The sequence below is a fragment of the Squalius cephalus genome (assembly GCF_949319135.1).
Source record: "Squalius cephalus genome assembly, chromosome: 3".
Taxonomy (NCBI): Eukaryota; Metazoa; Chordata; class Actinopteri; order Cypriniformes; family Leuciscidae; genus Squalius; species Squalius cephalus.
The window spans coordinates 37,553,768-37,581,271 of record NC_137124.1 but is presented as its reverse complement, the minus strand read 5'-3'; the positions used below and the strand labels follow the sequence as shown (position 1 = coordinate 37,581,271).

The 27,504-nt window shown below is 37.0% G+C and overlaps 1 protein-coding gene across 1 annotated transcript; it reads left to right on the top strand.

Moving 5' to 3' along the window:
- Positions 1 to 595: 595 nt before the first annotated feature.
- tbc1d19 (TBC1 domain family, member 19) lies at positions 596 to 26,679 on the top strand. Its single transcript, XM_079865189.1, has 21 exons — positions 596 to 803; positions 928 to 1,000; positions 1,791 to 1,836; positions 5,112 to 5,187; positions 6,805 to 6,879; positions 6,973 to 7,036; positions 8,656 to 8,702; positions 9,031 to 9,141; positions 10,468 to 10,540; positions 10,889 to 10,927; positions 12,026 to 12,138; positions 14,773 to 14,847; positions 15,734 to 15,796; positions 17,127 to 17,211; positions 17,304 to 17,348; positions 17,536 to 17,568; positions 17,648 to 17,757; positions 17,852 to 17,943; positions 21,595 to 21,710; positions 21,920 to 21,990; positions 25,192 to 26,679. Exons 1-21 carry the CDS (start codon positions 708 to 710, stop codon positions 25,264 to 25,266), a joined length of 1,578 nt encoding a protein of 525 aa, XP_079721315.1. The 5' UTR covers positions 596 to 707; the 3' UTR covers positions 25,267 to 26,679.
- The last annotated feature ends 825 nt before the right edge of the window (positions 26,680 to 27,504 follow it).

The window sequence follows — 27,504 nt, the reverse complement described above, 5'->3', positions numbered from 1 at the left end:
TTATTAGCCTACTGTTAAAGGAATAGTTCATCCATAAATCAAAATTCTGTCATCACTTACTCACCCTCAAGTTGTTGAACACACCTGTCACACCTGTATACGTTTCTTTTTTCTGTTGAACACAAAATAAGTTATTCTAAAGGTGATGATACACAGGGCAACTTTTTGGGCAATGTTGCCATCAACGGGCAACCAAATGAGACACAGGGCCCATGACTGATCTAAATTATCCAGATAGAAATGTATTGCCCATTTTCAATGGGAAAGTGCCCAAAGCAACAATCGCTCGGCAAGATTGCCCAGCAACATTGCTCAAAAACTTGCCCTGTGTATCATCACCTTAAAGAATGTTGGTAACTGAACAGTTACACCCATTGACTTCCGTAGAAGGAAAAAAAAAAAAATTGGCTACCATCAACTGTCTGGTTATACCAACATTCTTTAAATGATTTCTTTTGTATTCAACAGAACAAAGAAACTCATACAGATTTTGAACAACTTGAGGGTGATGACAGAATTTTCATTTTCGCTATCCCTTTAATAAAGTCCTGTAGTGTCGGAACCTTCCGTCGAGGACATGTTTCCTGAAAGGTTTGTTGTCATTTGCCTGGATACGGTGCTTCATTCTGTGATGCTGCAGCGCTAACAGATGAGAATCTGTTGGGGGGAAAAAATCACATCGACATCACATTAAAAGTGTGATAATTATGGACGAAAGCACAGAGCTGTCTGTCTCTATAACGCAGATAGTTCAACGGCTCAAAGGGACTCATTTACACTCTCAGCTGGAGAAACAGGCTAAAGTGAGTAGCTTCAGCTAACTGACTGCAGAGTGTGCAACACGATATACGGTCACTGCATTCTTGACTGCCAGCTTTCGTTTGCTGTTGTATTTCATTGCAGAGATGTGTTTTTTTCTCTCTCTAGGAATGTATGCACAAACCAGAAATTAAACTAGAAACACTGAAAGATGATGTGAGAAGATTGTTAAAAGAATCAGGTACATGACCGTCGTATGAAATTTAAAGTGAATTAATTTTTATTTATTTAAATAAAAGTTAATTTAGTATCGTTCAAAAGTTTATGTTCAGTAATATATATATACAGCAAAGCTTAATTAAATTGATCAAAAGTGAGAGTAAAGACATTTATTTATAGCCTACAACATATTCTAATTCTATTTTTAATAGGATAAATGCTGTTCTTAGGGAAACGTAATTTAAAAAAAATGTTTTTTACAAATATTTTAGGCAGAACAAATGTTTTCAACATTGATAAGAAATGTTTCTTGAGCACCAAATCAGCATATTAGAATGAATATATTCTATTACTATTATACATAATCACTCTCATATTGATTGAGAGACTACTTTTTTTTCTTATTATCTTATCTTATCTTTATTTAATTTTTTACTTTACTAATTTTTTTTATTTTATTTTACTTCTATTTTTTTATATATATATATAAATATAGACAGAAGGGGCCTACTATATATATATATATATATATATATATATATTTACGGTATGTAACCTAAATTCTACTCAAGGAATAAAAAAAATATTTTCTTTATTAAAATTTATTTTAATAAAGTATAGTTTATTTTTATATTTTATAAAATTCTTTATTCCTTTTTTTCTTATATATATATATAAGAAAAAAAGGAATAATATTTACGGTATATAAATTCTACTCAAGGAATAAAAAACATGTACATGTCAAATGTCAACTTGCTCAAGAGATGAATGTGTTCTCTGTTGTACTGCCACTGACCCTTTTATTCTTGTAGGTTGGGAGAGGAAATTACAAAATGCAGTTTACAGGGAATTGCACATGTAAGTGATATACCATTTTATATTCATGATATACAACCCGAATTCCGGAGAAGTTGGGACGTTTTTTTAAATTTGAATAAAATGAAAACTAAAAGAATTTCAAATCACATTAGCCAATATTTTATTCACAATAGAACATAGATAACACAGCAAATGTTTAAACAGAGAAATTTTACACTTTTATCCGCTAAATGAGCTCATTTCAAATTTGATGCCTGCTACAGGTCTCAGAAAAAGTTGGCACGGGGGCAACAAATGGCTGAAAAGCAAGACATTTTTAAAAGATTCAGCTGGGAGAACATCTAGCGACTAATTAAGTTCATTGATATCAGGTCTGTAACATGATTAGCTATAAAAGGGATGTCTTAGAGAGGCAGAGTCTCTCAGAAGTAAAGATGGGCAGAGGCTCTCCAATCTGTGAAAGACTGCGTAAAAAGATTGTGGAATACTTTAAAAACAAGTTCCTCAACATCAAATTGCAAAGGCTTTGCAAATCTCATCATCCACAGTGCATAACATCATCAAAAGATTCAGAGAATCTGGAGAAATCTCCGTGCATAAGGGGCAAGGCCGGAGACCTTTGTTGGATGCCGTGATCTTCGGACCCTCAGGCTACACTGCATCACTCATCGGCATGATTGTGTCAATGACATTACTTAATGGACCCAGGAATACTTCCAGAAACCACTGTCGGTAAACACAATCCGCCGTGCCATCTGCAGATGCCAACTAAAGCTCTATCATGCAAAAAGGAAGCCATATGCGAACATGGTCCAGAAGCGCCGTCGTGTCCTGTGGGGCAAGGCTCATTTAAAATGGACAATTTCAAAGTGGAATAGTGTTCTGTGGTCAGACGAGTCCAAATTTGACATTCTTGTTGGAAATCATGGACGCCTTAAAGAGGAGGGAGACCTTCCAGCATGTTATCAGCGTTCAGTTCAAAAGCCAGCATCTCTGATGGTATGGGGGTGCATAAGTGCAGCTTGCATGTTTTGGAAGACTCTGCTGAAAGGTATATAAAGGTTTTACAGCAGCATATGCTCCCCTCCAGATGACGTCTGTTTCATGGAAGGCCTTGTGTATTTCAGCAGGACAATGCAAAACCACATACTGCAGCTATTACAACAGCATGGCTTCGTCGTAGAAGAGTCCGGGTGCCTGCAGTCCAGATCTTTCACAACATTTGGCGCATCATTAAACGAAAAATACGTCAAAGATGACCACAAACTCTTCAGCAGCTGGAAACTTATATAAGGCAAGAATGGGACCAAATTCCAACACCAAAACTCCAGCAACTCATAACCTCAATGCCCAGACGTCTTCAAACTGTTTTGAAAAGAAGAGGTGATGCTACACCATGGTAAACATGCCCCCGTTCCAACTATTTTGAGACCTGTTGCATGAATCAAATTTGAAATGAGCTAATTTTGTGCATAAAATTAATAACATTTCTCAGTTTAAACACTTGTTATGTTATCAATGTTCAACTGTGAATAAAATATTGGCTCATGTGATTTGAAAGTCTTTTAGTTTTCATTTTATTCAAATTTAAAAAACGTCCCAACTTTTCCGGAATTCGGGTTGTAATTTTTTTCTAATGCATATCATTAAAAACACTAGCCAGTTTATTCTAAAACATTTTATTCTTGTATTACCACACTGAGATCATCAGCAATAAAAAGGATGACATGAGATTTAGACAAGACAATATACCCTCTCTCTCTCTTCTCTCACACACTCATATACACATACATTGGGAAAGTCGAGAGTTTTTCTTCTTCCAGTTTTAGTGTTTATACAGTTTTATGAAAGATACTCTTTCTGGCAAAATGTAAAAATGACAAGAGACAGAATTGCTTCATTAAGCTTAAAATGATCCAGGTACAAATACAGGACAAGACTTAATGGAGAGTCTGACGTACAATATAAATTGCTTTTACAGAGTGTAGCCCATAAAACTGTTCGAGCTGGACATCGTTAGAGATGAGAAGAAGAAAAAAATGCATACCTTTAAACATATGGCTCCTTGTTTGAAAGGACAGCATTGTCAGATGTTTTGTAGATACATGTTTTTGGTGATGTGTTTATTCTAAAATGACTGTTTCAAGCTAATGGGGCTGAGAAAATATTGAAGGGACTGAAACAAAGAAGCGTAGGACTGGCTTCAAAAAGTTTGATAATGGAATATGGAGCAGGTGTCTGCTAAATGTCTTTTTGTGTAGACATTAATGTGAAAGTCTGGTGTATGTCAGGGGTTTCAGAGTGGGAGGAGGCAATATATGGGTACAATAGAGTGCAACAGTTGGGTTCCGGAAGGAAAATCTCATTCATTTTCTATCGTAGGGGAATCAATCTAAATTGATCATTTTAACTAAACATGCTTTGGTGTGCATAAACGTGTGAATTATATGGACTCCTTAAATCATTTGGTTATATAGTGTCCTTTTGGAGTCTCACAAATATCCTTTTTTAGAAAGGCCTAAATTTACCTTGAAAAAAGCTTGCAGAAAATACAGTTTTGTGAGAATCCAGAAGTAATGGTTTACTCTTCTGGATATTGCAAATGATGACAAAATAAACATGTTAAACAAGATAAATGGTGTATGCTTATTTTCACGATAAGTGAAAAAGGGTGCTATTAATCGCGATGAAAATGTTTAATCTATTGACAGTCCTAGTTTATAACCCTTAAACAGAGGACCTGTACTAATACCCATACTTGTAGCCTTTGCACTTCACCACTTGTCAACTTGCATGACATATTTCTTGTATTTGGCCAAAGTTTTCAAGTGGGTGCCCAATGGGACACACTTACAACATAGTGTTGTAAAAATGCAAGAGCTTTATTTACACATTTTGATTTTCAATACACTTCAAACTTTAAAATGTCTGTTCATTACCTATAACAAACACAATTTACTTGTGGTGCTTCATATTAAGTGATAAAAAGCAGCTGCAAACTTTGCTCATGCACACATGCACACACTCTCTAGTGTGCCAAGACCGCAAGTGTGGGTAAGTGTGGGACAGGCCCACCAACATTCCCAAGTGCCTATGGGAAAATTGAATGGGAGAAATCATGCTTCCGAAACCAAGGCCGCTGAAAAAGTGTGCGGGCACTGTTGCACTTTAAAACATTTCTGAGAATGAAAATTGTTTAATACAGAAATTGCATAAATAAGGTCTAATTTTGACTGTAGGTTTCCATCGAGGTTAAACTAATGTAACTGATGGTTTGTCCATGCTTCTGTGTCTTATGTTTATGTGTGGTGAAGTCTGCCTCCCCCTGGGCACCCCAGAGCACCTCCTGAACACGCCAAAGAGCCCCTGGAATATATGCGCAAAGCCCAGGTACACATTCTTTCTCTTATTTCTATAGACCTTATGCGCCAGAGAAACGAGGGCGCCGCCATCTTTAGACTATTGTCTTTGAACTTCCGTTTTTGCAGTCGCTCTGTATATTTCTATGGCATTGCTATCCATGAGTAATTAGCTTTTGAAGTGGATTTACTTAATTTAAAGTTAACGAAAGTTATCATGAGGACTGTAATGTTTGAAGCAGATGTCTTAACAAATGTCAGTAGACCAGGAAGATTTTAAAATGAGCCGTACATTCATAAATACGCAAGATCACTGTGAAAATACAGACCGCAAGTCAAAAGCCAACGAGCGCAGCGCTGAAAACGGGCGGGGCTACATAAGGTCTATAGGGGTTCAAGAAAGGGGTTGTTAGAAATTGTTAGAATTTCCAAGGATCAGCATTCTCCCCTAAAAGTGATCGGGCAGACCAAACCATAAGTCGCAGAGACTTGAAACTTCGAGGGATGGTAATACCCACCCAGTCTACAACGTCACCAAGGCTCGCCCCAATCGGCCTGATGGTGGCGCTACAGCGATCAAAAGTATGTGATGGCTCATAACTCCTAAGCCATTCGTCGCAGACTCAAGTGTCTTATATCGTTGGATGCACGTTTCTGATTTGATTGTCACCCTGGTGAAATTTTCGGGTATTTTTTTTTTTCCGAATCGGAACCAAACCAGTGCAAAAAGATTTTCGAAAGTTCAATTCAAGTCCGAGACGGGACGTCTAAACTTTTGAAGGTGGGCGTGGCCACTTTGACGAAAACGTCTATCCCTCTTGAATGGAATGATATGCTTTCACCAAACTCGGTACACCTATGTATGAGCTCGGTCCAATGAAAAAGGACGCTTGGTGGCTCTGTAAAATGAAAAAAAAAAAAGTGCTGCGAAAATAGCTATAGCTACGCAACAGTCAGTCCGATTGGCTTGAAAACTGGCATATGGTGACATAGGCGCAATATGGCGGAATAGACCCGCCTTCAAAGAGCCAATCGCTGATTGGTAAAGTCATTGTGTCACTGCAGCTGCCGTTAGAAGCTCGGGTTCCGAGAGACTCGCGATTAGGACTGCACATGCGCATTGGCTGGTCAAGCCTGAAAACTAAGCTTTTTTTAACTCTATTTGAGCATAAGAAACAACATTTACGGGACAGTTCATGTCAGATTTTGTTGCTGATTTGAAATGGGTTATTTAGTTGAGTTCGGTAAGCAGTTTTTGAGATTTCAGGATTCCCGCATTCAAATAGATAGAACTTGGATGACCAAAATAGCTGCCCGGAGGCGTTGCAAATATGGCCGCCGAGTGAACCGACTTTCCCTGAAAAAGACTTTGACCTCAATAACTGTTAAAAAGCTTTAAAACATGTATTTCATTAGGAAATTGCCTGTTTTGGCTGTAAATGGTCTTTTCACATATGATCTAGGTGGTTACTGTCACATTTTGCCTGTGTTTTGGTTTCGTTTTCATATTGGACATTCAGTTTCCTGTTTCCTGCGTTCCCTCTAGTCATTAGTTACCATGGACACTCTATTTGGTTATTTGAGTTTGTTTGACTAAATAAATACTTTTGTTTTGAACCCTTTGCATTTGTGTGTGTGTGTGTTGTAGGTGAGCTGGGAGAAGAGGATCCTGAAAAGTTTGAACAGTATGTGCTCTGAGTTAGGAATCCCACTGGCACGGAAGGTAAAGGTCTAAACCAGCGTATGTACAACACAGAATCTATTACATATTCATTTAATCAGTTATATGTTTTTTTTCTTCTCCTCCTTTTTATAGCGTCCCGTCTCAGAGCAGAAAGAGCTGACAAATAAATGGAACGAGATGGGAACTGATGAACCAGGTAATGCAGACATTCACAACCCCTCCTGACATGTGTTCGAGGTTACATCTCGGTGTGTGTGCGTGTTAATGCATGCACTCTATTGCAGAATGTTTACACACAGAGGTTTGGCTCACACACAGAAGCCCTGAGCAGTATAACAGCTCCATAACAATGCTATCAGTTTGCAGTGTGTATGATAACATTTACCGCCTTCTGGAGGACACTGGCATAAACAGCCCTGCCTGTGAAACCAGAGCATGTCCAGACCCCTGGACCGCATTCCCAATTACTAAAGCTTTCTTTCTTGCGTTCTTCTTTCTGCTTGCGTTCTTTTGCACTTTCTTTCACACTCTTTTTTTCTTTTTTTTTTCTTGGTTTCTCTTATTCTTTTTCTGTCTGTCTTACAATTTTGCAAATGACTTTGAAACAGAGTGTAATACTGCCAGGCCAGCAGCTTTTGTTCATGTTAAAGAAATAACTTTTTCCCCAAATTAACTTTTGGTCATCATTTACATCATTTACTCACTCTCAGCACACTACCAGTTAAAAGTTTGGAGTAATTAAGATGTGTTAATGTTTTTGAATGAAGTCTTTTATGCTCACCAAGGCTGCATTTACTTGATCATTGGTCCCCAATGATTTCTGCATATTAGAATGATTTGTGATGGATCGTGATGTTATTTTAAAATATAATTTATTCCTATGATGGCAAAACTGAATTTTCAGCATTATTACTCCAGTCTTCAGTGTCACATGATCCTTCAGAAATCATTCTAATATGCTGGTTCGGTGCCCAAGAAACATTTCATATTATTATCAATGTTGAAAACAGTTGTGCTGCTTAATATTTTTGTGGAAATTGTAATACACTACCATTCAAAAGTTTGGGGTAATTAAGTTTTTTTTTAAGCAAAGTAAAAACATTTATAATGTTACACAAGATTTCTATTTCAGATAAATGCTGTTCTTTTGCCCTTTCTATTCATCTAAGAATCCTGAACAAATGTATCGCAGTTACATATAAAGCAGCTTTGTTTATTAAAGTATCTTTATTCATGAATCTGTCTCTTTGCTACCATGATAATTATGACATTAACACTGATAATAATAAGAACTATTATTAATAATTGAGCACCAAAAATAATTGATTATAATGGATATTAATATTTATGCTAAGCCTAAGAGACTTCTTTCAAAAATACTCAATAATTTAAAACAATAATTTTATTCCAAAGTGAATTATTCCGAAATGTTGTGTTTGTGTATTATCAAAATCATGCACCTCAGAGAATTTGATCATCCTGAATCTCATCATTTGCATCATGTTTGGCATCAAGTCTTTATTCTCTAAATAGCTTTTTAAATATCAAAATGTAAATATTTTTCCAGCATTTATTTGTGTCTCCCTCTCCTTTCTTTTTCTTCCTTTCACTTAAGTGTAGATCTTACCAAGTCATTCCATTGGACTTTTAAGTATAATGTAAACAAAACAGGTTCTGATTAGCATCCTAGTATGTTGCCCGTGTTATTTGTCAACCGTATCCTGTTGCGCTCTTGTTTTCAATTACACTAATTGCTAGGCCATTACATACAAGTTTGGAAGCACTCAGATCTCTGTATTCTTTATTTAATTGCAGACCTAAGCAAATTCAGGCCTGTCTACGCACCCAAAGACTTCCTTGAGGTGGGTCTCGTTTACATAATCGAATCAGTTTATTTTCAAACATCCGGTCCAAATGAGAAAGATTGGGATGGATATGAAGCAGCTGATTGGATTCCCTCAGGAAATGTTCGGTTAAATTACTCTGAGTGAGAATTGACTGAGAGGTTGTTTTGATAGCACCACAGAACCACTTGATGAATGGTTTATTTATATTTGGCATATTGAATTGGGATAAGAAGGGGTTTGTAGAAAATGTTATCAAAGGTTTTAGCATTTGTCGTGTCTAGTACTTTTTACTATAAGTATTCTTATTTAGGTAATATGAAATGTATTACTTGTTGTCTTGTAGGTGCTGATTGGTTTAAGAAATCTGAATAATGATCGCAGTGAAGATCTAACAGTAAGAAGCAACTGGGGTTTAATCCAGGTTTCCCTCAATGTCCGTGACATTCCTCAAATGGTGAGTCACCCTCTTTTTATTTTGCTTTCTTCTATTTTCATGTCAAGACAAACAATTTGCATTGCAACTGCTGATAATCATCTGAAACCATTTCTATAAACAAATTATAGTAATCAAGTCAAGAGTTCTAGAGAAATTGAAATGATTGTGGAAAACTATCTTGGTGTTCACTGTGGACGAGATCTCGCGATATTAAAACGTGACGATATTTTCTGTCTCGCGAAATCAGCATGACGGAGTTGAGTTTGTGGCTAAACCTTGCTGTTTTTTGGGGGGGGTTTCCAATAACGTGCATTTGAGAACACATATAAAGTCTGACACGCTTTGTTTCATTGCGTTGTTATCATTTACATGTGTTGAGCATGTAACTCAAACACCATCTCTGCATATGCTGTGAGTTTAGCTCTCTTATAACGTTCATCTTGAAACGCAACATGCGCCATTTCACCAGATTTGTAACGTAAATAATTTATAAAGCTAGGCCAACACAGGAGAATACATCAATATGTTTCTAAATATGCAAATTGTCGTTCATCGCAATTTCAAAACAAAGTTTGTTCTTGTTCAAGAAATTACAGTGGGTGTAGCATTTCTATCATTAATATATTTAAAGATTAAGTGGACATTTTAATGAAATGTTGTTTGGCCAAATTAAACAAGGATTTGATGCTGTAAAGTGTAACAACAATCACCAGGCCTTTGGCTTTCATTTGTTATAATAATGTACATAAGTTGATTGTTTATATTATGTATATATTATTACATAATGTATTTTAACAGTGTTGTTCAATAAAACCATATGATTACTTGCTTTTGAACCAATTACCATTGCCTTATTGTTATTATATTTATTTTAAGTTATTTTAAAGGCTGTTGTTCACTTAGGTCTATTTGTATGACCACAAAAATGATCAGATTACACTATTAATCGTCAAAATAACCAGCCAATTACTCGATTACCAAAATAATAATTACTGACAGCATTAGATTAGTTAAAACTTCAAAATGCACCTGCATTGTTTTGCATTTTGAATAATTTTTTTTCCAGTCATCTATTTCATCATTGAAGAGTTCTTCAAAATGGTGTTTATACATCATCTCATCACGTTCTCGGGAACCAAATGTCGTGTATCGTTTCGTCTCGTGAGATAAGTGTATCATCACACCCAGATGGCATGCATTAGAAGTGATTTATAAGAAACAAATTTGGCCAAATTCTTTTGCAAGAATTTGAATAGATGAATGATCATAAAGCTAACCCACTTTGTCCTTTTGTAGGGATCAAATATTTTGATAATTGTTGCCCATTATTTCTCTGTGTTGCAGAGGGAAACATATCCAGAACTGGGTCTTACTTATGGGCAGCTTGGTATAGATGATCACACTCATGTTCCCCCAGGTATTTATTTACTCATTCCATTCATAACATGATTATGGAATAATGGAATATTACGTGGGCTGAGCTCCACTCCCGCCAGGTCCCAAAGTCCTTTCGCACTGGTCCAAATAGTTGTAGTTGATGTTTCTCTTGTTTTTTCCTACTAACTTGTCACAAGTCAGCAGAAGCTTCACCCACTGTATACACCCTGTGTAATATGTTCCGACTCCCTAAATTCTGTATTTACTATATTGTATTTAAAGCTACCAAAGAGGCTCACTACTCATTTGTAAATATCTGTGTTGTATGGTCTGTTTGCACTATCACTTCTTTTCTATCTTTCACTATCTCTCTGCTGTTTCAACACAGATTTGTTTGAGAGTGAGCACATTCTCATTGGAAAAAAAGGTAAAAATAAACTCTTTTTGCCGTTATCATGACACTAATGCTTGTTTAAAACCGCTTTATCACTCTTGTCTTGTTGGGAATATTTGTTTAATATTTGCCATTCCATTTCCCCTCAAATAATAGTCTGATTAGAATTTGAAGGCAGCTTAGCTGTGAGATCCCATGATGCTATGCAATCAGAAGAATAAAATGGTGTACTTTAAGTTTTATGAAATTATGATCACATTTATTGTGAGACAAAACATTTACACTACCTTTTTAAAATAAACATATAAATACATTGATACTTCTATTCAGCGAGAATGCATTCAATTAATCAAAATGGCAGGAAATAAATGTTTTTGTTACCAAAGATTTCTATTTCAGAACATTCTGTTCTTTTGAACTTTTTTTTTCATCAGTAAAATCCTGAAGAAATGCATCATGTTTCCACAAAAATATTAAGCAGCACAACTGTTTTCAAGATTGATAATAATAAGAAACATTTCTTGAGGACCAAATAAGCACATTAGAATGTTTTCTGAAGGATCATGTGACACTGAAGATTGGAGTAATGATGCTGAAAATACAGCTTTGCCATTATTTTCAAATAAATTACATTTTCAAAATATATTGAAATAAAAAGCTTTCATTTTAAGTTGTAATAATATTGCACAATATTACTGTTTTACTGTATTTTTGATCAAATAAATGCAGTCTTGGTGGGCATTAGACACTTAAAAATCATAAAAATCTTTCTTTAAAAACAAAACAAAACATTAAAACCCTTCCCAAAATTTGTGGTCCCCCCAAACAACGGTAGTGTAACTTACTTAATGATTTCTTGGTTTTCTCTAAAGCTCACTTTAATTTGTTCTGGATCATTAGACCTGGTGTCATGAATTTTCTTAAGATGTTCCTTCATATACAAAACACTGCCTGTTTAGTCACAGACTAGGCGGCAAGGCAGCTGCTTTAGGTTTTGGACGCATCCACAGAGTGTCTCTCTCTGAAAGGCCAAAGTATATGGAGGATTAGCTTTGGATATGACAAGAGCCTCTCAAGATGCGTTTACTAAAACAAATGCGTCTTCTTCTCCTGTTTTCTGCGTTTCTGTAGTGGTAAATGAGCAAGACAGTGCAGCGGCGCAGCAGTACAGCAGGCAGGGCTGTCCCACGGGTCTCAGGGCCCAGCTATGGACTCTCATCCTAAATACTACTGATGATCCTGAGGTACTGACTGAATTTCAGAATGCATTTTTTGTGCCCATCAAGGTCATTGTGTTTTCAACATTGATAATAATAAGCCATGTTTCTTGAGCAGCAAATTAGAATGATAAAATATTTTAAAATATATTAGAATAGAAAGCAGCTATTTTTCATTGTAATAATATTTCACAATATTACAGTATTTACTGTATTTTAATCGAATAAATGCACCCTTGGTAAACATAAAAGGCTCAAAAAAACAAACAAAAATCTTAAATCTTACAGACCCCAAACTTTTGAACGGTAGTGTATAAATATTTCTCTCTCCCTTTTTATACACACAAAATCAGTTACAGGTCCTCAGCCATATGTAAACCTACCATAAATATTTATGTACATTTAAACAAATTAAACTGTTTTTGTATATCTAAACTGACATTTATGGCAGTTGTTTTGAACATGTGCCAGAACTGACATTTAATGGGTATTTATTTGTACTTATCAGAAGCATTCTTGACTGAAACGTTCTATAAATTACAGTTAGAAAGGTAAAAGGTAGTAAAATCTTTTTTTTTTTTTTTTGAAGGTTAACAGAAGTTAAAAAGAAGAGGTGAACATGCTTTCACAGTAAAGCTTTTGGAACGAATTCAAGTCAGTTTGACATCAGAATATAGTGTGTTTGGTTGGTGAGGAAGCGATTTTCTCTTTCTTTCAATAGACCTTATGTAGCCCCGCCCCTTTTAAGCGCTGCTCTCGTTGTCTTTTGACTTCCGGTCTGTATTTTCACAGCGATAAATGCAAATTAATTATTTAAAAATCATACAATACAATAATTCTGGATTTTTATTTTAGATTCCGTCTCTCACAGTTGAAGAGTACCTATGATAAAAATTACAGACCTCTACATGCTTTGTAAGTAGGAAAACCTGCAAAATCGGCAGTGTATCAAATACTTGTTCTCCCCACTGTACATCATCCTTCTCAATAATACAATTAGCTTTGAGCTTCTTGTTTGGCAGAAATTACAGATCAGGTACCCCCTGTGATTTTTTTCACCCTGGGCATCTAATAGCTGCCATTTTCAGATGTGAAACAGTTTCTCTCAGCTGGCTGATTAGTCCTTGGCCCTCCATTAAAGCAGTGAAACGGCATCTGGAGAATGTTCTTTCTCTATGTGTTAATGCGAAGACAAACACCCGGCGTGGGGCGACACAATTTAAACAAGTAGAGTAATCCCTCACTCTTTTGAGCTAGTGCTGTAGATGTGGGCAGGACAGGAGTCGGTGGAATGACAGAGGGGAAGAGAGGAAATCACAAGAGTTTAAAATGTTTCAGGTGGAACAATTATGTAACTGCTGATAAAAGCCGCTGTCTGGATGACAGTGAACAGCTGTCATGCCTATCCTCACAGCAAAATGTGAAAAATTATCCTGTCCCTCTGGGTTTCAGGAGGGGAATGGGCTTTAAGAAAGACTTAGAGGCTGTCTTAAAGGTATAGCGGAGGATTTTCTTTTTCCGGGTGGATCATCAAGACTATTGGTCCTCCTAAGTGTCAATCATTCTGGTGATATGTTTACGTAAGGCCGTCGTACGTGCTCGTGCACACGATTCACACGATGGCGTGCGCTCAAAACACAGGTTGGGCTTCCCACTGATGCCTCAGTCGCGAAGTTTCTACTTGACAGGTAAAGTTTGGCATGCTATTTGGAGAAATCCATTTAAAATCACTGCTAGTAAAAGTTAATGTAAGCTATGATTAGCTCGTGCATACGTTTAATAGGCGTTGCCTCTCGGGAGCAGGTAGAGTGTTGCGCATGTGCATTTTTTCAAAAAGTGGAGAGGGCGGTTCTTTTCTAAAATTCGGGAAAATCCTCCGCTATACCTTTAAAGGGATAGTTCACCCTAAAATGAAAATTAAGTCATCATTTACCCACCCTGGTGTTGTACTAATGTAGAACGCCCTTCTTTCTTTTATGAACCACAGGGAATTGAAGAAAAAAAATTCCCGCTCGCACTCATCTATATAATGGCAGTGAATACTGTATCTGCAAACAGCATCAAGCTTTTTAAAAAAGATGCACAAAAAGTGAAGAAAGTACATGGATATTGTATTTCTATTTCATGTCGTGTTTTTGTTCATCTTGATTTCTCAAAACTTCTGTGCTTTTTCTGAACTGCGGCGCTAATAGTGTTTCACAAACGCAAACATCACGTAGCTGTGCACAGACCAACAGCCAAGGTCAAGAATTTCATTAGATAATACATAAAATTATCACCAAACCCTATCGTATACCTTGGTATATATTGCATGGGATCATTCCTTGATACTTTGATACTTGATGTCTTTTTTACTGCCATTATATGTATTATTTGCACCAGTTTATTGTGACATTTAATTTTTGAGCCAGATATTTTCAGCTGGAGGTCCCACTGAGAGCATAACATGATTGAGTGATTGAAAGCGATCCTATTAATATGCTGCTTACAATAGCAATTTAATTAGTTAATTGGTTATTATAATTAATTTAGCTGTAATGACTGGGGGTAGTTTGATCTGTGTATAGGTGCTTCTTTGTCCATTATGTATTAATTAATCTAATTCAGCTGACTGAGATGAATTCACTTTGTCAGTTCTTTTGTTTTTATTTCATTAAACAGGTCATAACACATTATGAACAGCTGAAGGCCAGAGTCATACATCATGGCCTGCTTGTGGACAACCTAATATATAAGGTACATTTACAATGCAGTTTATTTGGTAGAAATGGTTTTGTATGCTGCATTTATTCTCTTGAAATTTCCTCAAATGGGTTTTGACCAATAGAGTAACAGTTCTGAAAGACTAATTTCTTCCAAGATCAGGTTTTCCATGTATGCTTTAAGGCCAGTACATACATACCACACTGAAGCCAAAGAACTAGCGGCGGTGGTGTCGGCTCACGTCAGCTGCGTCTGGGCAAAAAATTGGTTTTGAACACACTGTAAATAGAGATGAGAGATAATAACTGTCTACCACAGCAGATGACAGTGTATTCGCCATTCAAAAAAGGGAATATGAACTAGTGAACTAGGAATGCGAATATACAAACTGTAAACAAAGCAGTGCTTGCTTACCATTTTGAATATGAATCATGCTGATCAGTTTGTCTTCACTTATATTAATTAGGCTACATACGGCCATATCGTTATGAAAATATTCGCGTATTGGAATGCTCCAAAAAGATGAAGAAGAAATTTATAAGCGCCTTCTTTGTGTGCCCTCTTGTCATCGTCATTTGCTTGAACTTTTGTTTTTCTTCTCGTGCGCTGGTTTTCAAAGCTGAACAGCCAATCAGAATGATCTCTTTTCCCAACGGCCCGACGCCAATTCAACATGCTCAATCGAGGTCCGATTAGAGCCGTAGTGCGAAACACACCGCAAAACTAGCCTGAGAGATGCTAAATGACTGCCTGACGGCCAACCGTCGTTTTGGTGTGTCTTGGCCCTAAGTGATAAACAGATATAATGGCAAGAGGATTGAAGTTTTTTGTTTGCAGTGTATTGCATATTAAAAACTGTCCAATTTTACCACACCTGGTGCACCCGTTTCTGAATAAAATGCCTGATTTTTCTTCTCAGGATGTGAAGCTCACTGCAAGTAATGACGATTACTACTTTGTGTTTGAGGACTATTTATATCAGGTGGGTGAATGCATGTCACTGACAGTGTAACACACTCACAATGCAAACTTTCAATCGCTTATGAGAATTTTCTCTGTGAATCACAAACAAGCTCTGATAATCAAAGAAGTAAAACAGTTTCCCAAGTTCTTTTATATAGGTCTTTGTACACATATCGCTGTAGACTAAACTATTGTCAGAAAGTTACTCATGCAAACCAATGCTCTTTCACTTCACATACCTAAATCTGGATAGATACAGATTGGACTGGGTTGTGTAGTCTCACAGATAGACCTCTCTATAATATACCTCTCTATTCACATGAGTCATTTCTTATTATAGGAGCATTATTACATTTCCACTGCTTGATATTCACTTTCACCACACAATCATACTCAAGTTTAATTTGCGGGTTAATTTTTTCCCATAAAACAGTAAAACGTGCTGAGATACCTTGCCTTATTATGCCATTTTTAGATATCATTATATAATGTATATAGTATAGAATATAAGTACTAAGTACATGTAGTTAATTACTATTACTTAGGACTTAATTGTATAATTGCACTGTAACACAGACATCTTAAAATAAAGTGTAACCAAGCCAGCAATTTAAGAGAGATTTTCAAAGTTGCTGTTCACTTGTTTCATTAGCTGGTATCCTCTGGACAACCATCAATGTGCTTCGTTCCTAATTTTTGCTGAAATAAACAAAAGATATGGCCAGTGTTTGGGCTTCACAGGAGTACATTGTGTCTTCACTATGGAACGGTAATATGAGTTGCAGGTGTGAGGTGATAAAGAAGCCAGGCTGGTTGTAAATATTGGTTTAGTGTGAAATCTGTGGGTCGTTCAGACACAGGGTGGTCATGTTTTTGTTAGAGAGGTGAATTTTGGGAAAATAAGGTGAAAGGGTTCATAATTACTATTCAATCCAATAGTAGCAATTGGGAGTATATTAGCAAGAGATAACAGATAAAAGATCTAAAGGTGCCGTCACATTAGGGAAATGTAGGCTAAGGAAAGGTAAATTGTATATTGTCAATTAGTGTAGTGATGTATGATCACAGTTCACACAGAAGTCACTTTCACCTGCATCTTAGAAAGCAGATAAAAGTCTGCTGATTTTTAAAGGTTTGATATTTAAAAAAAAAATTACATTTCCATTATGAGAAACATGACAAAAGAGAAAGAACATGCTTGGCCTCAGCAGGCTGAAACCCTAAAGTGGCACTTCATATGTAATTGAACCAGGAAATAAGCAATTTACCAAAGATACAAAGTGTGTTTTGCAATAGTAATCCTTATCTGTTTGTGTTGCCAATTATTTGTCCTCTGCTTTTCTCCGCAGGTCTTGCTGTGTTTTTCTCGAGACACTGCAGTCCTTGAGCATTTCAACTACAACAGCGCTACGCCTCCTAAATCTAGCGTCCAAAGTAATGTCTTTGAATGTTTATCTTTGCTGCAAAGTTCTGATTGATACCTTCCTTAGTTTCTTTTCAGTTTATAAAGTTGTCTCTTTTCTCAGGCAAGTCTGGCTCAGAGCAGTGTGCTGTGGTTTACCCCCCAAATGGTGATAAAACAGCTTCTACAAGTATTTCAATAATAGCATGTCCCAGCATGTATTGGTTCATTTGTTGAATTCTCTGAAACCGGCGGCAGTGCATTAATTAGATGATTTATTAGTTTAGCAGTATTATAAAACAATTTTGTAATAACGATAATCAGTATAACAGAATATGACATCTATGTGCCCTTAGGTGTCATCCCATTTCATGGCTTCTCGATGTACGGTGAGTATGAAGAATAAAGCACATAGCCTCAAATTGCAAAATCTGTTTTCTAAGCAAACATCTTTATCCTGTGTTGCAGTTGCCCCTCTGTGTTTCTTATATAATGAGCCATCTAAGCTGTACAGTGTGTTTAGGGAGATGTATATTCGCTATTTCTTCAGATTACACTCGATCTCCTCACATCCGTCTGTAAGTATCTGTATGTGACGTAACATGATTGATCGGTTTGCTTTGGATGATGGTTGTCTCTGAGCTCAGCTGTATGTGTATGTGTGTTTGTTAGGGAATAGTGTCTCTGTGCTTGCAGTTTGAGAGGTTACTGCAGACTCATCTTCCTCAACTGTTCTACCATCTACGAGAGATTGGAGCCCAACCGTGAGTTCACAATGCAGATTACTATTTTTTTTTTTTACATTTTTGTATAATGTATAACAATATTAGTGCTGTCAAAGCGATTAATCGCATCATACATAAACATTTTTTAATGTACTAATTTAATTTAATTACTATTTGAATGTTTTTGAAAGAAGAAAGAAGTCTCTTTATGTTCATCAAGCTTGCATTTATTTGATCAAAAATACAGAAAAAACACTAATAATAGTAATGTTATAATAGAAATGTCAACATTAAAAATAGTAATGTCTCTAAAATTTTTACTAGTACTGTACACACACACACACACACACACACACACACACACACACACACACACACACACACACATATATATATATACAGTGAGGAAAATAAGTATTTGAACACCCTGCTATTTTGCAAGTTCTCCCACTTGGAAATCATGGAGGGGTCTGAAATTGTCATCGTAGGTGCATGTCCACTGTGAGAGACATAATCTAAAAAAAAAAATCCAGAAATCACAATATATGATTTTTTTAACTATTTATTTGTATGATACAGCTGCAAATAAGTATTTGAACACCTGTCTATCAGCTAGAATTCTGACCCTCAAAGACCTGTTAATCTGCCTTTAAAATGTCCACCTCCACTCCATTTATTATCCTAAATTAGATGCACCTGTTTGAGGTCGTTAGCTGCATAAAGACACTGTCCACCCCATACAATCAGTAAGAATCCAACTACTAACATGGCCAAGACCAAAGAGCTGTCCAAAGACACTAGAGACAAAATTGTACACCTCCACAAGGCTGGAAAGGGCTACGGGGAAATTGCCAAGCAGCTTGGTGAAAAAAGGTCCACTGTTGGAGCAATCATTAGAAAATGGAAGAGGCTAAACATGACTGTCAATCTCCCTCGGACTGGGGCTCCATGCAAGATCTCACCTCGTGGGGTCTCAATGATCCTAAGAAAGGTGAGAAATCAGCCCAGAACTACACAGTCAATGACCTGAAAAGTACGCTTTAGTACTTTAAGTACGAAAAGTACGTCATTGACCAACTAAGCTGGTCAATGACCTGAAAAGAGCTGGGACCACCGTTTCCAAGGTTACTGTTAGTAATACACTAAGACGTCATGGTTTGAAATCATGCATGGCACGGAAGGTTCCCCTGCTTAAACCAGCACATGTCAAGGCCCGTCTTAAGTTTGCCAATGACCATTTGGATGGTCCAGAGGAGTCATGGGAGAAAGTCATGTGGTCAGATGAGACCAAAATAGAACTTTTTGGTCATAATTCCACTAAACGTGTTTGGAGGAAGAAGAATGATGAGTACCATCCCAAGAACACCATCCCTACTGTGAAGCATGGGGGTGGTAGCATCATGCTTTGGGGGTGTTTTTCTGCACATGGGACAGGGCGACTGCACTGTATTAAGGAGAGGATGACCGGGGCCATGTATTGCGAGATTTTGGGGAACAACCTCCTTCCCTCAGTTAGAGCATTGAAGATGGGTCGAGGCTGGGTCTTCCAACATGACAATGACCCGAAGCACACAGCCAGGATAACCAAGGAGTGGCTCTGTAAGAAGCATATCAAGGTTCTGGCGTGGCCTAGCCAGTCTCCAGACCTAAACCCAATAGAGAATCTTTGGAGGGAGCTCAAACTCCGTGTTTCTCAGCGACAGCCCAGAAACCTGACTGATTTAGAGAAGATCTGTGTGGAGGAGTGGGCCAAAATCCCTCCTGCAGTGTGTGCAAACCTGGTGAAAAACTACAGGAAACGTTTGACCTCTGTAATTGCAAACAAAGGCTACTGTACCAAATATTAACATTGATTTTCTCAGGTGTTCAAATACTTATTTGCAGCTGTATCATACAAATAAATAGTTAAAAAATCATACATTGTGATTTCTGGATTTTTTTTTTTAGATTATGTCTCTCACAGTGGACATGCACCTACGATGACAATTTCAGACCCCTCCATGATTTCTAAGTGGGAGAACTTGCAAAATAGCAGGGTGTTCAAATACTTATTTTCCTCACTGTATATTTATACACACACATGCATATGATATATATTTACAAACTTCTCTGTTTGATGTGATTAATGCAATTAATCGATTTGACAGCACTAAAATAAATATATGAAAATGTGTTTATTCTTGTTTATTGGTTATTTGTCATTTATTCAATAGTCATGTTTCTCCTAAGCAGTTTTTTATTTTTTTTATTTTTTTTTTTAGCTTTTTTTAAATCTAATTTGATTTTGAGTCCACATCCTTAAAGGGGTGGTTGATTATGATTTCACTTTTCTAACTTTAGTTAGTGTGTAATGTTGCTGTTTGAGCATAAACAACATCTGCAAAGTTACAACGCTCAAAGTTCAAAGCAAAGGGAGATATTTGCTTTTAAATAAATCGCTTTTTAAGGACTACAACAAATGGCTGGTAGAGACTACACGACATTCCTCCCGGGTTAGTGACATCACTAACCCTAAAATTTACATAAACCCCGCCCCCGGAACACGATTTATAGATTATCAAGACCGAATATGCTAATCAATGACTACACATAAGCTACATAAATTCATCAACCATTCAGAAATGTCCTGTTGCTTCTACATATTGTCACTTCTTCTTAAGTCTCTCCATCTTTGTCTGACTCCGGTTTGAACATAAAAGGCTAAAAGTTTTAGAAATGTTCAGTGCACGTCTGTGTGAGTGCAAGCTGTTGTAGCTCCGCCCCCTGTGCCGGGAGCAGCAGCTCATTTGCATTTAAAGGAACAGACACAAAACGGTGTGTTTTTGCTCACCCTCAAAAAGTGACAATTTTAACATGCTATATAAAAATATCTATGGGGTATTTTGAGCTAAAACTTCACATACACACTCTGGGGACATCAGAGACTTATTTTACATCTTGTGAAAAGGGCATTATACCACCCCTTTAAAAAATACACTATCATTTGATTGGTAATAAAATAACATTTAATTCAGCTCTTATATTTAGAGTTAGGAAATGGTTCTAAACCTCCAAATTTAACTATTAAGGTTCAGTGCAAAACTTTCTGCCGGATGACGAGTAAAAACAAAAGCAAATGTCATAGATTTATAATGAAAGATAGAATAAAGCCTTATTTAGGGACTACCAGAACTTAAACACCTTAGCGACCACATGGCGATGGGCTAAAATCCACACAAAACCCCTGCAGAGCAACATCCTAAAATACTTAAAAAAAGTAAATAAAAAAAACAAACCTTAGTAACTGTAGCAACAGGATAAACCTCCTAGAACAACAGTCTAAAAACCCTACACTTGAAACATCTTAGAAACTGCATTTTTTTCTAATAATGTTAAAATCTAGGTTTTATTTATTATCATTTACATGTGTAAATGTTCATTAAGTCCTCATTTATTATACATACAAGCTCAAAGCATATGTTACTCGAGTATCCATCTGAAATGAAGAACTGTTCACCACTTCAGTGAAACGCTGTTGTATTATAACAGTGCAGCTCCATCTATTGGCTGAATTATGCAAACACAAGTCACTCCTCAACATTTGTGAAAGAAAAGAACAGAATTGTAATAAAAGTGTTTAGATCTACACTGTGTATGATTTGGTATCTCATTATGTGTGTGTGTGTGTGTGTGTGTGTGTATCTTTCTTAGGTTGCGTATTGCCTTTAAGTGGATAGTCCGAGCCTTCTCAGGATACCTGTCCACTGACCAGCTCCTGTTGTTATGGGACCGTATCCTAGGATACGGATCCTTAGAGATAGTGGCAGGTGGGTTGATATATCCTAATGTGTGACATTTTGCCAGCTATTGTGAACATAAATAAATAATTAATTAATCCCAGTGCTTAGGATGTGTTAAACTGTTTTTAATTTACATTAATTTGTTGGTGCACTCTTAAATTAGAAAGGGCCAGTCAGTTACATGGCGTACACACATTTTCCTGGAAGATGACTGTTTGTCTGTCCCTTTTTTTCAGTCCTGGCCGCTGCAGTCTTTGCCTTCCGAGCCGAAAACCTAATGGAAGTGACATCACTGGCATCAGCTGAGGTTGTCACTTGCAAGCGAGTTTGTGTGTGTGTGTTTGTGTTTGTGTGTGTCTGTGTGTATGTTTGTGTGTGAGTGTTAAGGACTACAGAAATAGTGTCTTCACTCACAGCCAACACTAGTAACCCAGTCCACCCAAGGCACATGTTTTAAAATTGCTGGGATAACACTTTTAAAAGTGGACCAAGTACCCCTCACACAGCTTTAAAATGTTTAGACTATGTGATGTCAAATGTGATGGGAAATTTAGCATGACCGTTAACATCAACACTGTATGTGTGTGTGTGTGTGTGTGTGTGTGTGTGTGTGCATGTCCTGTGTCTTTGTGTGCGTAACAGTTTAAATTTCATTACTTGAAGGGATATTTTGGGTTCTGTAAAAGTTAAGCTCAATTTACAGTATTTGTGGCATTATGTTGAGATATTATATATTATAAATATGCAAAAATGAGGCACTTACAATGGAAGTAAAATGGGGCCAACCTGTAAACATACTCACCATTTCAATAGTATAGCAACAAGATGTAAGAAATATAGCCCAGTTTCACAGACAGGGCTTAGATTAAGCCATGATTAGGCCTTAGTTTAATTAGGACATTAAAGTAGCTTTTTAAAACATCAGCATCTTGAGACAAAACAATGGCACTGACATATTTTAAGATGTCAGTGCAAGTTGCTTTCAGTTAAATCCCCTCAAACGTGAATTTTATTCTGGGACTATCTTAAGCCTTGTCTGTGAAACCGGGGGTATGATGAGTGTTAACATTATTCTAGTGAAGATAAAAAAAACACTTGCTAACATTTTCTGTGTAAAGTTATATCCAATTTTATACCTTTTTTGCCATGAAATGCGACAAATCCCCAAACCCTAGAAAAACTGTTAAATGATGATCTAGACCACTTTAAAGTGTGAGTCACATTTACCGTTGTTCTTTGAAATTCTAAATTCTCATTTCAATAGGAACCCTCACAATTGGGAATTTTGCATGAGGGTGAAATATCACGCAGATTTTGCAACGGATTCAAGTTAGTCACATGAACCAACTTTGAAAGTGACTTCTGTGTGAGCTGTGCTTCATACATCGCTACACTATTGACAATAGACGATGGCAATTTTTTGCTTACGTAACCACACATTTACAGCTCAAATGAAACTAGGGGTGTACCTATACCCTCATGTCACGATTCGATATACATATCGCTATACTCCAAGACATATGGTAAAAGGTTAACAAAAAATGTACTGTTGATTAAAATGCTAAATGTGGTATTGAATAGGCTTGGACTTGGTGCTGGTAACCCAATTCTAAGGACAATGACACCAGAATAAAAATATTCATGAATCATGATTCTGAAGCTGAAAAAATACAGAATTATTTTAGACGAATATGCTTGCACTCTGTCACTGACTAGATATATTTAATATTCAACATTATATTTAGTAGTTTAATGTTGTACTGACAATAAAACTCTTTTCTCACACTGTAATAATGCACAAATACAGATTGTCACTCTCCACAATACATATTGTTGCATTTTTGTATTGTGACACTATATGGTTACACCCCTAAATAATACACAAGTTTTAATCGAAAAATTTATGTAAGTATAATAAACTTCACATTTCTGCTTTTAAATCCTCCAAAAATTGGCCCCTTCACTTCCATTGAAAGTGCCTGACTGCAATGCCACGGTCATGAAAATTCTACGGATGCTGCAACAGTCGTGATATGCCGTCACACTCTGCGGTGTCTTTCAAAAAAAGACATAAATTCATCATATAACAAATAATAATCAAATGTAAAAATATACAATGTACTCCACTTTACTGCAAAAATGTTGCGTTCTTTTAATTCAGAGGTCATGCTGTGGCGCGTCAATCTTCTATTGGTCACAAGTCTTCACGTGATACGAATTCGTAGACCAGATTATATATTTTTGACATAATATCTATTTTAAAATGCAAAAGCCTTTTTTTTTTTTTTTTTTTTTTTTAATACAATTTCTACGTCCAACTTTTGTTGAAGCATCCATGGCCATTAAGAGGGCTGCGCTGTCAGATGCAGTCACATGCATCTGCTTGATTGACAGCTGTAGTAAAAGTGCATCTGACCTGCTTTCGTTAATTCTAGCTGTAACCCGCAGTGACGCACGGGCCCGGGCCCCAAAACGCTGTGAAGATGCTGCTGGACAGTATCTGCTTGCTTATGTACCACCTGGCCTCTACTGGAGAAAGTATCATAACACGTTGTATTTTTAGAGTCCAAGCCTGGTCATGAAACATTAGAGGAGACAAGTTAACCTGATAGGGGACTCTAAATTTATTTGCTTCCAATTCCATAAGGACCGAAGCTTGAGAACTTGAAGGCCCCCGCCCCAAACGGCTCCTTTGAGACGGATGCACTCTTAGCACCTTCCAAGCTCTTGAGTCACATCGGTGCAGGTCACCAGGCGCCATTTTGTGAAACGGGATTGGCAGTTATGCGTTCTGTGTCTTAAGTGACATCTGAATGCATGCTTCTCTCATGAATATTTACAGTAGCTATTTACTTCGGCACTTTTGTTTTAGATGAATCCGAACGTAGGGTTTACATGGCCGGTAAATAAAGTAATTCGGTTCATGTGCGCGTTTATGTCACAAGCTTTCAAATCAACATAGATATTTTGACATGCGCACATTTCACGAATATACAGAGTTTCCCACTGTTTGCGCATACTAACCATTCTCCTACATTGCTTATTTTCTTTGTTTTAAAGAGCAGACTTAATATTGATTTTTTTCGGGTCCTAATTTAGGAAACAAACGAGCACATGAAGCTTTGTGCCGTGCTGTTTATATTTATCAATCAGTAAAAACGCCTTTTCCCGCGCCCAGAACAAGGCGTCTGTGGATGAGAGTCCAAAACAAGGACTGATGGGAAATTGTCCTGCTCCACTTTACAGACTATGGGCCAGATTTACTAACAGCTTGCTCCAGCGCAAACCCTACTGTCAGGATTTACTTAAAGATACCCAGAGAAAAATTAGCGCTGAAAGGGCCTGGACAGGGTTATTTTTGCGGCTGACCTTATTAAAAATGCATTTGTTGGAGTTTCCCTTTCAGACAAATTTATGGGAGAAGAGTATTTAAATGAATCATGCAAGGTGATTTACTAAAGATTGAAGAATCTTCGTTTTTCCATTTTCAATTCTTTTCTTCTTGCAGGCTGTTCTTGCTGACCTCTCAACCCTGAAGGTGATGCCCTTGCTGCAGATCTTCCTCTTCGCCACTTCTGTCTGAGGAGCGATTTGTGTGTGTTGGTGGCTGAATGTTCCAGTCCGTTTGGATTTCATGTTGAGTCTAAATGGATATTTCACCCACAAATGAAAATTCTGTCATTTTTTTACACACCTTCATGTCATTCCAAACCTGTTTGACTGTCTGCCTTCTGCGGAACTCGAAATAAGATATTTAGAACAATGTTGGTAACCAAACACGTTTGGTTCAAGTCATAGAGGTCTGGAATGACATGAGGGTGATGCCAAAATAAAAAAATGTTAACTTTTGGGTGAAGTGCTCCTTTAAGTAGTAACATGGCTATAAAGCCACTTTCCTTTTCTCCAGACATAACCAATTCCTCTAACTTATCAACCCTCCCGTCTAACCGTCTTGCTCCATTCTGGTAACTGCCTCTCACAATCCATTGAATTCCAAAAGGATAAATTAAAGATCTGTCCTACTTTTATCCTTTTCCCACAGAAATGCATTCGATTACAGGGGTATAATAAATTACCAACCCCCCATTTTAGGTTTCATTGCTTTCAATGCATAGTTTGAACTGTAATAGTGACACAAGGAAAAAACAAGACTAGATATGTACGTTTAATATATTCTTATTTATGAATGTTATAAATATGTTGCTGCCATATTATCACTGCAAACCTAAGAGAATACTGTATGCAAAACTAACGTTTTTGTTAATCTACGTTGTGCTTCATGCAACATAAGTAAATATCATGAATGAAAAATTCAATATGGTCTTCCATGTTACTGAGGTTCATTTTGTAGGATATAGTTGTGGTGTAAGTTTTAAAGATTAGGCCTTGTGAGGATCTTTGGCATAGTGGGAGTCTTGAAATTATAATATATGCCATCTACTCCGGTTAATTTAGGGCTTTGGCTTAGTGCCAGTGAATTTGGATGAGAACATTTATCAAACTATGAACACAAGTGTAATTTCCATGGATGACACACTGATTGAGATGCGTGTTTTGCCATTCATATTTACAAAATAGATGTTCTGTGTGACTATTAATAAACCCAGAACTCGTTGCACTCCCTGACATGACCAAAAATGTTAATTGATTTATTTGAAAGGAAATGCAGGTAATTTTGAAGTCACACACCAAATGAATTGTGTTCTTTTGTTTTTTATCATCTGTTTGTATTGAAAACGGGGGACACTTTACACATCTCTGCATGTGCAATAATTTTTTTATATATAAATTAAAACACGTTTATGTTTAGTTATATTTTGATTGCTAAAATATATTCATATTGGTTTCTCTACCATGTAACATCACTTCTTGACAGTAGTAGATATTATTTATTTTGAAGCATTTTTTCAGATGCAGATTCACAAGTTAAGAAATGCCTGAAATACATTTTAAAATGTTAATTCTTTATTCAATAAAAGCTGTACATTCTACACAATCATTTTATGTTGTTATTGGTTATTATTTTACATTTCCCAATATTTCATATGCATGAATGGATTTTGTTTCAACCTCAGTAAATATTAATTATTTTAGTAATTCTATGTAACAGAATTTTGAGTTACTCTATGTAAATGGAATTTTGAAATTGTATAAAAATATACTTAAAATGCGCAAAATGTACTTCATGTGAAGTATGTTTTGTTCAATTTAAATTTGTTTTCAGATAAATACCTTTTAAGTGTTAGTAAGTTGCATTTTAAGCTAAATTAATACATTTTAATATTTGTTGTGATGCATTTAATTTGACTAAAAATATCCATATTTAAAACTTTATCGACTAAAATAATGCATCGATTTACGGCGAAAGAATATTTCTTTTCTGAGAGCGTTTTCTGCCCTTGATAGGGCCCCGCGGGTACACCCGGTTGAATGCTCTGTTGCGATGTAACTGTGTCCTCAGAGTGCTTCATCACGTGGCAATCCTAAGCACCCCTCCAAAGCCTATAGGTTTTCGTCCTATAGAGCTGCGGGGCAGACTGACGCCTCTTTGCATACCGAGGGTTCCCTCCTGCGGCTCCCACCACTCCCGCCCGGCCGCAGCAGCAGCCTGCGCCAGCCCCGCAGTCTGCCAAACGGCAGGTGAAACGGCGCTCCTGAGACAGGCTGCTCAGAGATGGCACTCAGTTCTTTGCAGGAGGTGGTAGCAGGACCACTCCTTCCCCCGGTGGAGGGCCGGGGGAGAATCTTTTGTTCTCCACTCCCCGCTGCTCGCCCCTCGGGCTCCACTCTCCATACTTGTCCCCCTCTGTCGCCAGACCCC